The following is a 15413-nucleotide window of genomic DNA, read 5'->3' as shown; positions in this document are numbered from 1 at the left end:
TTGACATAAATTAGCAGAGTCAGTACGGCTAAAACTTAAAGATGAAGTTTCATATCATTTAGATATTGTTTATGGAAGGAAAAACATAATTGGAATTAGTAATCGACCTTTGTTTGTACGCCTATCAATTTTACTTTACAATGGGATTGCGTTCAATGGCATATTGGAGCTGATTGGAGGTACATGAATGATTTCAATTTTTGATATCATTTATCCAAAGTAATGTCAAACGCAATCCTTAGGTTCATCGGCTATTTGTCGTTTCCCTACACGCATGTATCTAACACACCCCTGTCTCACTGCCCCGGACGAACTTTTTCGAGAATAAAAATCTATCGATATCCAAGTGGGGATATAAAATCCATTGTTCCAAGCTCCGAACCAGCGGGGATGGTTTTGGAGTGTTACATTTTTAAATTGAATTTAAATGGGAATGAAATGAAAGTAATTTTCCCGGTTGGGCTGAATTGTATGATATTTTTCCCAACGGGGACCAAAACTTTGGCCAAATTTTCCCAAATTTTCCAGTTGGCGGGGGTCCCATTTGGTCTTTAACATAGGGGTGTTCTAACTAACTGTTGTCCTGGGAGATGTTGTTTGAGGCAGAATCGTGATATATGAATTCATAAAGAGACTTTATTGTTTGCTCCAAGACTATGAAAGGTCATCTGAGATGAGTCAATCGGACCTTTAATCGAATTAAAAATAAACTTTGTTTCTATGTGAAAGTATGATAAATATCACAAAATGAAACAAATCTGGTTTATAAACAAGGGTTTTATTCACAATTAAGGCTTCAAAGAAAAAAGTTGGATACCAAATGTTAGGGCGAATCATTCCTTTATAAGCACAGAAACGTTGTATATGTTATTTATGAGGTCTACAATAAATACGAGATTTGTGAAATTCCGAAGAGTTTTTTTTATTAAATATGTTTTGAGACAATAGAGGAACCTCACTTCGAATCAAATTTTTGATTCTAACAGGCTTTAGAACCTATTTGGTCTATCCAATAATCACTCAAAATAACAAAATTATGTTCTTATAAAGTTGGTTACTTTAGATTGTCATCTAAACAAAGCCTTATTACGGGCTTGCAATATAAACAAGACTTTAATCTCTGAATAAACGAGCAAATATTGTATTTATAAACATTGCCTCCATTTGTTTTACTTTTTTTTAATTGTATCGTCTAAAACATAAACAAAACCTTATAATAGAACGTTCATAAGACATCCGCACAGTCGTTCATTCGTTGACGCGCGGTCGTTCAGGACATGTCCATTTGATGGATGGTTTTGTATGTTGATTCAATTGTTTCTTGTTTTAAGAGATGTAACTGTGAAAATAGCGACGGTTGAAGGAATTTTCATACTTTGATGGATGTGTTGCTACTGGGGAATGGAAAATGATGTTTGCTTGTAGATAATGAAAGTACTGTGTGCTTGGAGTCAATTTTTTTTTGGTATTTTTGTGATTATTTTTTAAGGGAAAATTGTCCTAAAGGGCATTTGTCCTGAGGGTAAATTCCTCAGGGGTATTTTTCTAGGGAGTAAATAGTCCATGGGCAATCGGTCGGGTGGATACTTATCCTGGAATATTTAATTATTTTGTTGTTTGGAATTCATATTCCAATTTTATCAATGTGAAAATTCTGATGTGAGGGAGCTGTCAACACGTGATTTAGACCAGGGTTATAAATACACCTTGGTCAGTTACCATGAATTTTTAGATGAAGGACTCTTTTCAGATACTATACTTGTTCTCCTATGATCGGGAAAATCTTCTTTTTGTCGGTATGTGTGTTTCAACAACTCATACATTTGACTGATAAAATTCGGACTTTGTTCTTTTGTTAAACGAATGGACTTACAAGACATGGACTTCCTTACTCCATCTGGTCTGGTTTAAGAACAATTTTCACTCCCTGTAATTCGAATCTTACCTGCGTTAAACCACAAATGACCCCTTTAATTTTCGTTTCCCTCCGATTTTGAGTTTAAAGTCTCATCTCTTATGGAGAAAAATCTGTTGAAAACCTTAAATGTTTGAATGCCAAATAAAACCAATATTGTTTTTCCATGCAATCAAAGCAAATAATACCCTCTCTCGTGTCATGACGTATATTGTCACACTTCGGATACACCTCACAAAGCTTCCGGGATTCATGGAGATTTCATCGGAAGGAATTTGTTCACTGTCTGATTCGGGTTCAAAGGTCAGTGAAATGGTTTTTTACTAAGGATATGAAAGAAATATACTTTTTGAAAGAGTGAATCTTAATTCAGTTTAAAACCCGAATCCTTTATTGAATTATGTGTTTTTCATATTAGATTGTACTAAGTTTGCTGGGTTTGTTTTTGTTTGATATTTCTATGTACATTTCACCCTTTAGATGTATGAAAAGATGATGTATAATCAAGTTTCTTGGTATAACCATACGTATTTTCACAGTCAAATCCTGTTGAAAACTAAGTACAATTCTCGTGAAGAATGTATAGGTTCTTGGATAACAACTTCTCAATATTTAGCTCATGAATTCGACCCCACTCTATTTAATTACAGTTACTTATAAAATTAAATCTTAAAACAATGGAATACAAAATGTAGAGAAATCGTTGAAAATGTGTTGAATATTGAAAGTTTTGAACACTGGACGAATTCGAACTCTTTCATAAACAAACATCATCATGTCTCAGCGGATAATTCGACGAATCAAGAACCCCCAAACTGAAGAAGGAGACCGTCAAAAGAAATTGAACCGCCGCTCGAAATTATTTTACGTCACTTGCGATTACATTGAAGTGAACGCTAACCAGAATGGAAGCGGAGATTCCGCATCGCCTCCACACACTCCAACAAACGAAGAATTTGAGAATGCTGAGACGGGTGATCGGGAAAAAATGAAATCTGGCCTCATTATCAATGTGCATTCGGAGCCGGTTAATTTGTTCGTTGACGGCAATTCTGACGTAGCCGCGCGTAAAAAGCGGAACCGGAAATCAAAATTATTTTATGTGTCATGTGACGAGATTAATGTCAATTCTATTTTGGACGACAGTCAGGTAAATACATTAAACCCGATCAAAATCATTTTATGGGAAGTCGGTTTTGTCGGTTTAGTTTGTAATAAATGCGGTTTAAGCTATGTATTATTATGTGTCACAATCCATGCTACTCACTCTCAAGACTAAAATCTTCCTCGTCAAACTACGTGATTTACTTCAAGTGTTTACATAACTTAACCCGGCGTTTGCGACGCTGGGGACCGTGTAGTAGCTTAAAAAGTTAATTCAGTGCTGAGAAAGGATCAAGATTACGCGCGTGCCCATAACATGCCATATCTTGCTGGCCTCACCTTGTCTCAATCGCAGACTTCTAAAAACCACTTGTAGTATAAGAAACACAAATTTGTTAGTGGATGACAGCAACCTAGCCCTCGCCCCGTGTTGTGAAGCGTGTATGTTGATATATATGATACCCATCATAAAAATACACACTATGTTAAACAACAATCCTTAACAGATGGTATTAAGCAACGAATGCTACGTGGTTCATTTGTTACCTTAGAGACCAATAGAGTGTTAGCAAACTTAAATATTGTATTAGATCTCTTTTCCTTCCTTGTTTGCTGTTGTATGGTACAACCTAGATACCCGATTAGCAGGCTCAAGCAACAGCGATAAACAAAGTCATGGATTTTTTGGTTTTAATCAACTCTTCTTTGATTCAAAACTTTAGGACTTTAATCTGATCAATTTCTATGAGACTTGATTTCGCATTTACTTTTTTTACGAATATCGCGTAAGATTGCTGACTGGCAATTAAATCCACAAGAAATTGCTATTTGCTTAGATTTTCGGATAAAATACCCTGTAAATTTGCTATTTGTTAGAAAGCCAATTTCGGCTTTCTTTATTGACTTATTCGCGAAATTAAACCCGCGCGAGATTTTTCAATAAGCGAAATTGCTAAAATAAATCCAAAAATAATTTTGGCTCGCGAAATTAAGCTACGATTAAAGTATTCGAATTGTATCCGAAAGTTTTCAAGAGATTGGGCTTTTGTCAATTCTTACTATTACCGCATCTCGCATATGTCACACGTATGTCTTGAGTGGAATGAAATCTTCTAAATATCCGGAAAACCTTCTTTTCTTTAGACCTCTGAAGTATGAATTTTTGAAATAAGGTAGAAATGAATAAGTATGTAAAATAAACAAGTGAATGAAATACACATTTTTTTTTTATTAGAACGTCTTAATTTTAGCTGAGGCTGGATGTGCCTATTTTCTCATCAATTTTCAGCCTGAAATGTTCTTATTGACGTTCTTGAAATCGATTCGCTTAAAATCTAATAAAACCTTTGAATGTCGATATTGGGTAAATAAAATCGAGTAAATTTGCTATTATTTTTAGATGAGAGGAATAATTACAGTAATAATTGCACACAATTCCTTAAGAAATCTAAAGATTTTTAAGCGAATTTCGTCAAACTATTCGATTCTCAGGCTGGACATGTTCTTATAATGTTCTTAAATTTTTGCCAAATTTCAGCCTAAATGTTCTTACAAACTGGGTTCTAATAAAAAAAAAAACGTGTATTGCCTCTGAAATATCAACTTCACAACATGCTAATCCGCCGTTTTTCTTTCCGCTCATTTTTTACATAACATTTAATTTTCTTCAAGGCTTTGCATGTCTTTGCGATAATATCAAACATCGCAAACAATCTCAAAGGAGGAGTGTTTTCCGAACTTTACTGCTTGCATGCTAAAATCGTAACGGCTCTCCATTGCTGATCTTAATTTCAAAAACCTGCATTTAGGCATCAAATTTCGGTCAATATCTCTCCAACATTACAGAAACGTCTTTCAAATGACTTGAATAGCAGCGGTATTTCATCTTTGCTTTAAAAGTATTCAATTTCTAGCTATCATATGTATCTTTCTACAGAAAGTTTATTTGATATTTTTATTAGTTTACAAGGCTGTTTGGAGATGTATTTGAGGTATCGTCTATTTCATGTAAATTTCATGTTTTAATGTTTGAGACAAGTTTTTTAACTGGAAGTAAATCAAGTCCTTATCCCCAAGTATACGAGTTTACATTTTCCCATCTTAGCTTAATAATTAAACTAATTTTCTTTGTTGAATTTTGATTGGCTTTGAGTAAATTGAAAACAGTTCATTGAAAATAATCAAAAAATTTTCGGAATACCTTTTCATGATAAAGTGATGGTGGTGCTTGGAAATCTCTCTGAAAGAAATCTTTATCTCTTGTATCTTAAGTTTTCAAGTTTTAGAAGCGAATTCTGTTAAATCGGGTCTCTAGGTGACAGAAAAGAACATGTAAAGTTATGCACCTGACCTTTTAGGGTGTAGTTAACTTGTCACTAATTATCTAACAAGATATGTTTCCAAGTTTTGATAGGATAATGGTTTGATGATCGGCCTCTAATCCATTTATGCTGTAGATATGAAAAAAATATTTATAGCTTTTGGAAGTTTCATGATTATTTTGTTTTTGATTCCATTTTGATGATTTTTGAATAAAGTTCGTAATTCAGTGCATTAAAGTAGTGCAAACGTCCAACGCTTTTAAAAGTAAGAAGTTTTTCAACATTATTGAGTAAGTTATTTTTTAGATTTATCTGATGCTATCGCAAAAAATAGAATCACGAAGTTTTGGAGAAAGTTAGTCAAGTATTCGCGAACAAAATATCCAGAATTAAAGTAGAACTTACAATTGCTAGACGGTGCTGGCGAAATCTTCAGGCAATGCACGGTGTACATCCTGTGCCAGAAGGATGACACTTTACATTCTTTTCAATTCCTAAAACTCTTAACTTTTTTCTTTTAGAGCTCCATCGATGGAAGCGTGAACGGTTCTCCAGCCAGCACACCCGACTCATCAACCACCATGTTCTCTAAAATGATCCGCCCTTCTAACCTCCCACTCAAAAATCACTCAATGACGTCATCGGGTGAAGGAACGCCAACGAATCTCTCATCACCCTCATCAGGACGTTCAACGCCCTCTTTCCGTAAGAAACCAAAGAGGCCAGAAATCAAACTCTCTGAACACAATAAACAGTACAGAGATTACATCGAGATTCTCCGCGCGGAAAGTTTACAATCGCTTCACAGCGAACAAGGGGAAAATGGAGATCAGGGAGCAGGTGTTGAAATATCAGAAGAGATGATTGCCAAAGCCTTCCTATCATCACATATGAAAAACGAGCTCAGTGATAACTTTACAACGTCCACTCCGCATGCATCAAACGGAAATGTAGAATCTATCGACAGGTTAAAAGCTCAAAGAATATGCATGAGACGCCCTACCTCGCCTGCTAGTATATTTCTACAACCGCTCCTAGAGGCAGAAAATTCAGACAATCTTTTAACGGAAATTTACGATAAGTTGGTTCCTGTTTTAAACAAAGCTAAACAACAAGAGACTGAATTAGACCAACTATCGACATTACAAGTCAAAGTTGCTGTCTTACAGGAAGAAAAACGTCAGTTGGCAGCTCTCTTAAAGGAGAAACGTGAAAATTCTGCGAAAGAAAACTCGAAAGGTACGAGAGACGTCGGAGTTCAAAAGACGCTCGAAATCTTAACGGAAATCTCTCATGTTTCTTCACAGACAGCTCAACTTGAGACAAGCTCGATCCTTATAGGAGATGATTCGCCCGCCTGGCTTGACAAAATGGATAAGGGCATCCAACAACAGGTTATATCAACTGACTCATCCTGTCAGAATGAGCCAGTGGAGACGACTGATTTTGGTACAGAGACATTTCAAACTGTAATGCAAGATTGTGGATTGGATCCAATCGAGAAACAAATGAATTCAGTCAGTTGTCAAAAAACGCCACGCACTAACACCCATCATACTCAAACCGCCCAAAAAACTTTTGAAACATTTTCGTCAATGATCGGATGCTCAAGTACCGCCCTTGTAGACCAGGGCGCTGGGCGTGATCACGAAGTAAGCTTTAATGATAACACTGCACAAACTTCCATTGAACAAGAGTCAATTAGTTGTCAAACGGTAGCAATGGTTACATCTTCAGCTAGTATCCAAGTCGATCCGTTGCCTGGGAACGATTTTAGTTGCGGAGTGGGTATAGCGGACCTCAAGATGGTAGACAGAGCTGTGGAATATTTTCCAGAGCAATCAGACGCATGTGTCTCGACGGAAGTTAAGGAAACACGTGATAGTGGGGTCCAAAGATCACCAGATAGCGTGTCTGTTGCCATAGGTGACGGTAATGTTTTTGACGTCATTTGCGATAGGTGTAGCACGCTCGAAACACGTGACCTTGGTACTGGATGTCACGTGACCTCAGATACACCTTCTTGTATTGATGATAAACTTTGTGAATGTGTCAAACCACAGGTCTGTGATATATCAGTTGGTGATTTTTCAATTTCGGACACTTTTTGTGATCGCTGTGATAATTTACAGACCAGAGATATTGGAGTAGGTAATATTTTACTGACCAGACACGTTTGTGTTGGTAACAATTTGCAGACTCGGAATATGGGTGTTGGAAACAATATACAAACTCTAGATGCCAATGTAGGTAATAATTTACAGACCAGTGACATGTGCGTCGGGAACAATTTACTGACCAGAGATTTTGGTGTTGGTAATAATTTACAAACTCGCAATATGGGTGTTGGGCACAATTTGCAGACCCAAGACGCTAGTGTAGGTAATAATTTACAGACCAGTGAAATCGGAATCGGTGACAGCGAAACCATGACAACAATCTGGTGTGATAAATGCACCAATTTGAAGACTCGCGAAATTTGCGTCGGAGGTGATTACGACATTAATAATATCGTTTGTGACGAATGTAATAATAAACCGGCAACGACATCAGTTGCTATTGGTGATTATGACGTCACAGACACAAAATGTGAGGACTGTGAAAAGAATAGTAAAAGAGATAGCAGTTATTTCAATTTCGATTTTAACATTGAGAATATGACCAGGGACAGTCATGTTCAACCTCAACAACAAAAGCCAATCATTTGCCATTATTGCGGAAATAAGGTATGCAATCTTTACTTAAGTCTGTCTCAGACAAAAATGTTTGGACATTTTAATTTTGAACAATTTCTCATCACCAATAAATATATGCTATGTTAAAAAGTTATACACCATTTGAAAGATATTCTCAAGGAAGATTATCTAAAATCAGTGAGGCTCGTTTATTTTATTTTCTTCTTCAAATTAAATCTTTTAGATAATTTTCCAATAATGTTTGACTTTTTAACATTAGAAATTTAAAAAAAAGTAGTCTTCAGTGTTTTCAAAATATTTTTTTCCAGAATACTTTAAACACTACATACAATAAACTCAAAAGAATTCAAGTGTATTGGAAAATATATACTTAACTTTAAGTTGTAATAATTCTTTTCCCAATCCATTTCAAGACCATCAATACCTTTCCCCGTAGGTTGATTTAGATGATGATGATATGGATGAGACGTTACAACAGATGAGAGATAGCATGCATAAATTATCAAACAAACAATCCGGGGGTTTGAAGAGAAGTGACGCAAGAAAACATTTGAACCTTGACCTTCTTGATGATGATAGGTGAGTGAACTTCAAGATTTGTTTCAATGATTTTATTTTCAGGCTCACAGTGATCTTTAATCGGATATATCGGATTCAAAAATTTATCAATTTTGGTCTTAAAATTACTGATTTTAAATCCCTCATTTATTTTCAGATCTGGAGCGACGTACAAGGATTTGACACCGGTGACTCCATCTAGCGAAGAAGCTGATCTTATTCGACAAGAATTCAAAGAAGAATTTTCTGAAGATGAAGATGATGGATTTGAAGAGACAAGGTGAGTTAGTTGCTAGTCTAACCGGGATACAGTACTCAGTTAATGATATTGATGACGTTATGTTTTATACGGAAGCATAAAAAATACCCTGGGCGTTCGCCAATAGTTTATTATACCTTATCGGCCAAAACTTAGTCGGCCTTAATTTTAGTCGGCCCTGATTTTAGTCACCTCGACAAAATTTAGTCACTAAGGGCCGACTAATAATTAAGACCGACTAAAAATTTGGGCCATTTCTAAATTGACAAGCAGATAGAAAATTGGAGTAAGCTTGAAATACTGAAAAATAAGGAAAGCTTGATTATAAACTTTCAATTTGGCCCAAATTTTTAGTCGGTCCTAATTTTAGTCACCAAGCTAAAATTTAGTCCGTAAGGGCCGACTAAGTTTTGGCCGATAAGGTAGTTAATTATTTGAATGAGAAATTAGTGGTGTACACCATAGATTTATAAACCCGAAGGGCTAGATGTTGCGCTTTAGCTGAAATGTGTGCCGAGGTTAGGTAGGAAATCCTACCTAGGGTCACGTGACATAACAATAGAGTTTCAGCGCTTGACCAATAAGAAGCTTTGCAGGTTTTTGAAAACAATAGCAGCAATATTTTTTGCGATATTCACTTTTTTTTGCTTGGAAGAGCTTAAAGCACGACATCTAGCCCTTAGGGTTTTACAGAAATCTGTGGTGAACACCCGGAGCCTTCGACATAAAACATTACGTCGTGAATATCATGAATTAACGAATCTGTTGGCAAGTAAGGTCGAAAGCATTTCTAGAAAAGAACTACATCCTAAATGGTTACTTTTACCCTTTAGCGGTTACTACTCAGTTATGGGATTCATATATGACCAGGGAAAACTGACGTGAATTTCATCAACTATTCCAAATAGGGGTTCGAACAAGAATTTGTTTAAAATTTAGTGTTTTTTGCAAAAACGGTGTTTTCACCTAGCATCCTGTTTTTAAATTAATCCATCATCTTTGTTTTTCCTGTAGTCATGACGATGTGGTTCAAGCATGCAAAATGTTACATAGTCATTTCAGTGGAGAGAAGCCGTTGAAACAAAACCAAATGGTATGATATATTTTGGAATTTTATACGACGATTTTTTTTTATTGTGTCGAAATTTGGTATGTTTTTTATAAATCTTCATGCGGTAACCGGAATGAGGGGGTAAGAGGTTTGCAAGGTGATGGATATGACGGTATGGCTACCATCTAAGACAAAAAACCTTGCTTGTTCCACTGTTATAAAAATGTTATCGTTCCTTTTTTAGATGAAATACATGGGTATCGTACAAGCTCTCTGGTTCAAGACAGTCAAAAAACGAAGAGCGAACGCGTCCGTAGTTAAGAGTTACCTTGATCTATTCCAAAACCGTATTCCGGAACTGTTGGAAACTATCGTTAATCTTTCAGATGACGAGGTAAGATACAAATGAATAAGCTGTATAGTATTCGGCCTTCTTATTGCTCGTATAAGAACAGTTTTATTTTATAAGAATTCTAGGATCAATTTCAAAGATATTCTTTTTCATGATATAGAAAGATTGCGCGCCTCTATGCTGACAAAATAAAATAAGCAATAGAACTTTTTAACATTTGTGTTTGCGCGGCGCGGAAGAAACAAAAAATTGTCCTTTCTTTTTATTTTAAAGTTCTGCTCGGGTCGCCTCCGACTGCGTTCTCAGACTTACTTTACTAGTTTCTTGGTTCCCAGAATCTGAAATCATTTATTTTGTCTTTTCAGGGAAACACAGCTTTGCATTTCGCATTCACGTACAAGAATCTAGGAGCGGCTTCCATTCTACTCGATTCTGGTGAATGTTGTGTAGACCTTGTCAACCAGGTACGTAATACACAGCGCTAATTTTCAACGTTTGTTCCGTAATGTCCAACTAATGTAAAACAACGTTGTTCAACTTCACGTTATTTTTCTTTACCAAATTAAAACGCTCGATTGAACCTGTCAACCCAGGTATCTAAGGGTTGGGTCTCAGTGGTCAACAAGGGTTGAATGACGTATAGATTTGTATAGATTTGTAAAGATTTTTGCCTTTTCTTGCTGTTAGCTGTTAGCTGTTTTAGTGATGTACATCAATCTCGTTCCCAGAGCCACTTACACAACTTTGATTTGATACAACCTTTTCGTGAGTGCTATCAGAACGATAGCGAACCAAGGGACTAGGCTCGAGTTTGGATCTCCATATCAAGTTTTTTGTCTAGCTTTAAAAAATATAGGTCCGTTGAATTAATTTTTGATTTATTTTCATTACTAATTTTCCTCTTCTTCTTCTTTCCAGGCCGGGTACTCTCCTCTGATGTTGGCAGCTTTGGTTGGCTTTGAACGTAAGAATGATAAATACATCATGCAAAGGTTAATCAGAATGGGTGATATCAATAAAGAGTCCAGCGAGGTTTGTTTTTACTTAAAGAAAGACGAAGATGTCGATTCAGGGTCTCGTTTGTTCAAACAAAGACATCCCTGGCAGTCCTGAAAATTTTCAAATTCAAAGGACTGAAAGTCCTGTTCTTTGTTCAAGTTCTTTGTCTCTAGAAGAAAACTATAAGATTTACGAAATATTCACTTGTCAAAGTTTTGGTAACTTCCAGGCTTTAAAAAGAAAGTTCTTTCCAGTTTCCAGTTGTTTTGTTCGCGCGAAACTTTTTTATGACGTAATCTTTTCTTCAGTCAAAAAAGGTTAAGAAAAAAACTGTCGCCCATTTCGCACGAAAGTCGAGACCGGCCTTAAGTCATTGAGAATTAAAAGTAGCAAGAATTTCTAAACTGAATCCTCAAGTTTGCTCTAACTACTATAATTCTTTAGACGACGCGACAATAGACATCGAATAATATATTATGTTCATCTTTACTTAGACTGGGGAAACACCATTGATGTTAGCCATCTCCCGTGGCCATGCTAATATGGTAGAGCTGTTGTTAGATGTTGGATGTGATATTAATGCTGTTGATGACGTAAGCATTTTAGATTTTCTGCTACCTATTTAACATTTTTTTCAATCAAAAAAAGTCAAAAATTATCTCAAAGAACCAGAATTCTTAGGAGAACTCCCCGTTCTCCTCGGCAATCCCTCTCATGTGTATTGACAAATAGAAAACCGTAGTGTGAAGGTAGACCATTCGGCTAAAGGTGCTCTCGGCCGTGGGTTCGATCAAGGTTCATACCAAAGACTTCGTGCTTAGTGAAAATGGAATTTCACTTCATAAACCAAGAGACCTATCATCTATCACAAATGAAAATAAGAATTCTACGATATCCACCAAGACACCCTCTTCTCACAGACCCACTGGCACCCCTTCCCACTGGAAAAATTGGCCAAAATATCGTCCCCGGTTGAAAATTATCCTTTTGTCCCCACTACAATAATCAGATAGCTAATCTTGACTGCAAAATATTATGCTATTTTTCCCATCCCCGCTGAATTTTCTGACTCTAAAACAAAATAATTGAAATCCCCAGTCATAAAAAATCCCCATCAAGTTTCAGTCCGTTATTTTTTACACCCACTGGCTGAAAAGATCCTACCGGGTCTGTGAATAGGTGATGTACTAAGTATAACAAGCTAGATGAATTTGTGAAGTTTTTGTTTTGATTGACTAGATGAGTTAAAATTTCTCCTTTCCCTTCTCAGGATGGTTCAAGTGCGTTGATGTGTGCGTGTGAACATGGAAATGCAAACATTGTCAAAATGTTGTTGGCCAATCCTGATTGCGATGCCACTGTTGAAGATAACGTAAGAATTGATTTTTTTTCCCTTTAGAAATACCTTATCGGGGAAAACTTCGCCGGTGAAATTTTTTGTCGGGGAAAAATATTCGTCACCTGCTGGTAGTTGGTAAACGCATTAAGGCCGGGGAAAATTTTCGTCGGGGAAAAATATTCGTCACTTGGCCAAAATTTCGTCACTTTTCCCCGACAAAGTTTTCCCCAATAAGGTAGTAGGAATGGAGGGAGTTTATGTGGTTTTTTCAGCCAATAACAGGACCATCAAAACTTTTATCTGCGGCTTTTCAGTAGCGGAAAATGTAAACTAAAGGCCTAATCATTACAGTAAATTTCTCTTGGGCAAAATGTTGACTTTCGAGGGTAACAATTGTGATCCTTAGGAACCGTCCTCTTCATCAATGCACTGCTACACATCTCAAAACTTCTACAACAACTCTTACTCAATGAAGATTTTGTACTACAGTAGCGTAGACAGGAGGGGCGCAAAATTTATGTAAGAGAGCAGAATTGTATGACACTGTAATTATCTATTTAGAATTTAAAAATAAATTTTACGCCCCCTATGGCTGTCCAACCCTGATGTTGACATAAACCCTTCCTTGCAAGGAAGATATATTCAAAGTAATAGTAATGTTTTTGAAATAAATGCAAATAAAATGTTACATTATATGTATTAGGATGCCACTCTCAACCGGTTCGCTCATTTCCTACTTATCAAAAGTAGAATTTATCAAATCGATCTGATTGGTTGAAACTCAAAATTCTGATGTAATTGACCTAAATGCACGTTTGAGTGTTAAGGAAAATTTTGAATTGTTATAGGTAAGTACAGAAGCCTTTGAGAAATGAAGGGAAATCAGACCGTCAGAGAAAGCTTTTTTTAAATTCTTAATTTGTTGTTTTGTTTGTTACCTAAATAGTACACCTGATTGGTGTAATTATCGTGCAAATTTGGAACAAAGCACCAAATTTGGACCAGACATGCCTAATACCCTATGGATTGATATTAGAAGGGCTGTCCAGAAAAATTTAAGGGTAGCCCTTATTTTTGGACCCATTTATTGAAAACCTAGGCTAAAGCCCTAAGGCTCATTTTTTATGGAAATTTCTGAATCTGAAAGCTCTCGAAAAACTATATAGAAGACTTTTAAGCGAGTATGGTCGATTTCTGTACTGAATGGGAGTTATTTGATGTAGAAGTGGTGGTTTCTCCTCATTTTGGTCATAAATCGCTCATAAAGTGATATTTTTCCATCAAATAACTCTAAATAACTCCAAGGGATTGGAGTCAAATCTCTAAATAAAGCTTGGAGTAACACTTAATTGTGCTGGGTGTAGCAACTTTAAAGTAATGTATTTTCTTATTGTTTTATAGGAGGGAAGCACAGCACTCAGCATAGCCATGGATTCACGGCGAAAAGACCTAGCGTTATTGATTTATGGAAGCATGAACTTTGACGCTCGTGGACAAATTAAACTCAGTCCATCGGTAAAATTCTTTAATAGCAATTAAATCTCAATAGACAGGTTGCAAAATTAAAGTCTGAAGACAAATCACGCTTTTACTCGAAATTTTTATGTGCTTGTTACATGACATTTATTTGAGTGGTTTGAATTTGCTGACACTAATAAAGTTATCAGCTGCAAGTTGTAGAGCAAGTAACATGGGAATAAAATAACATGAGCTTTTTTCGAGTAATCACATGTTTCGACTGCATTGATATAATTTTGCAACCCGTGTATTCAGTTTTTTTCCTTGATTTCGTGGTGTTGTTTTTATCGTTTCAGTTTTGACAAACAAAATAACCAAAATAACCAGAAGCTCTTTTTTTTGTTTTTTCAGTTTTGCTTTTTTCAGCTGTTAGTTCGAAACATGCGTTATTTAATTTCTTGAGAAACCGCTTCCAGCCGAGACACTCATATTTCATCCCCTCAACTGAATTCTGCTGTCTTAGTTCTCTGTAGAGCTTATCTATTTCTTATCATTTTTAGAAACAATCTTTGCTTGGATTGGGTCGTCGTTCACCATCGCCTGTGATTGGTCGACGCTAAAAAAATCTAGACCGTCATTTTTCGACGATTAGTGTTGTGTAGTGTTGGATTTTAATGATCGCTATTCGCTAACGATCTCAACCACGACTGGAGGATAAATGGATGTTTTTGGACGGTATATGGTCCTTATTTAAAAGATTACAACTAAAATTTTCAACAAAATTGTCAACGCCTTGACTTGGGAATTAGTGGTCTAACCTTGTATTGAATAGTTTTTAAATGTTTTTTTTCTATTTTAGTACTAAGTATTCGAGTTTCACCTTTTTTTCTTCATAAGAACAAAATACTCTAGGGGCTGAGTTAGGTCTCGTATGCGCATCGGCGTATAGTCATTTTTTCTTTTGATCATGAAAGTATAGTCCTTGAAGAGTCAGAAAACGTGTGTGGCGTTATTTGGATCAGGCACAAATTTCCATAATGGCGGATTTTAGATTTTCAACCCTTTTTAGCCCTCTTGCTTGAAAAAAAAAATTTTAAACTTTAAACATAGACATATTATATACCAATCGATCACAAATTTTATGGTGATTAAGAAAAAGGTCAGAACCATGTCGGGAAAAATCAAAATATAATAGCCGCATTCTTTTTCACCGTCCAACATAAACGAAAATGCATATATATTTTGTTACAATGTACAAAAAAATTTATTCATTTTTGAAAATAATTTTAGGATTAGTTCTTGATTATGTAAACTTTGAAATACAATATAGCTAAAAGATATTCGTAAAATATGATAAATTA

General features: G+C 35.9%; 1 protein-coding gene across 2 annotated transcripts in view; it reads left to right on the top strand.

The window, feature by feature from the left end:
* The window catches only part of LOC136805475 (uncharacterized), a 33479-nt gene extending 18066 nt beyond the window's left edge, over nt 1-15413 (top strand). Inside the window, exons 1-12 of one of the 2 annotated variants that reach the window (XM_067062049.1) lie at nt 2555-3065; nt 5862-8066; nt 8473-8615; nt 8752-8874; nt 9868-9946; nt 10149-10298; nt 10622-10720; nt 11175-11288; nt 11750-11848; nt 12526-12627; nt 13996-14109; nt 14613-15413. In XM_067062049.1, the coding sequence (XP_066918150.1) occupies nt 2691-3065; nt 5862-8066; nt 8473-8615; nt 8752-8874; nt 9868-9946; nt 10149-10298; nt 10622-10720; nt 11175-11288; nt 11750-11848; nt 12526-12627; nt 13996-14109; nt 14613-14672 (3663 nt within the window). In that variant the 5' untranslated portion in view covers nt 2555-2690 and the 3' untranslated portion in view covers nt 14673-15413. Of the gene's footprint in view, nt 1-2554; nt 3066-5861; nt 8067-8472; nt 8616-8751; nt 8875-9867; nt 9947-10148; nt 10299-10621; nt 10721-11174; nt 11289-11749; nt 11849-12525; nt 12628-13995; nt 14110-14612 lie in introns of those variants that run through there. The other variant, XM_067062048.1, reaches the window with a different exon arrangement.

Source organism: Clytia hemisphaerica, unplaced genomic scaffold, assembly GCF_902728285.1.
Source record: "Clytia hemisphaerica strain Z4C2 unplaced genomic scaffold, Clytia hemisphaerica genome assembly, whole genome shotgun sequence".
Taxonomy (NCBI): Eukaryota; Metazoa; Cnidaria; class Hydrozoa; order Leptothecata; family Clytiidae; genus Clytia; species Clytia hemisphaerica.
This window is presented reverse-complemented; position numbering and strand designations above follow the sequence as displayed.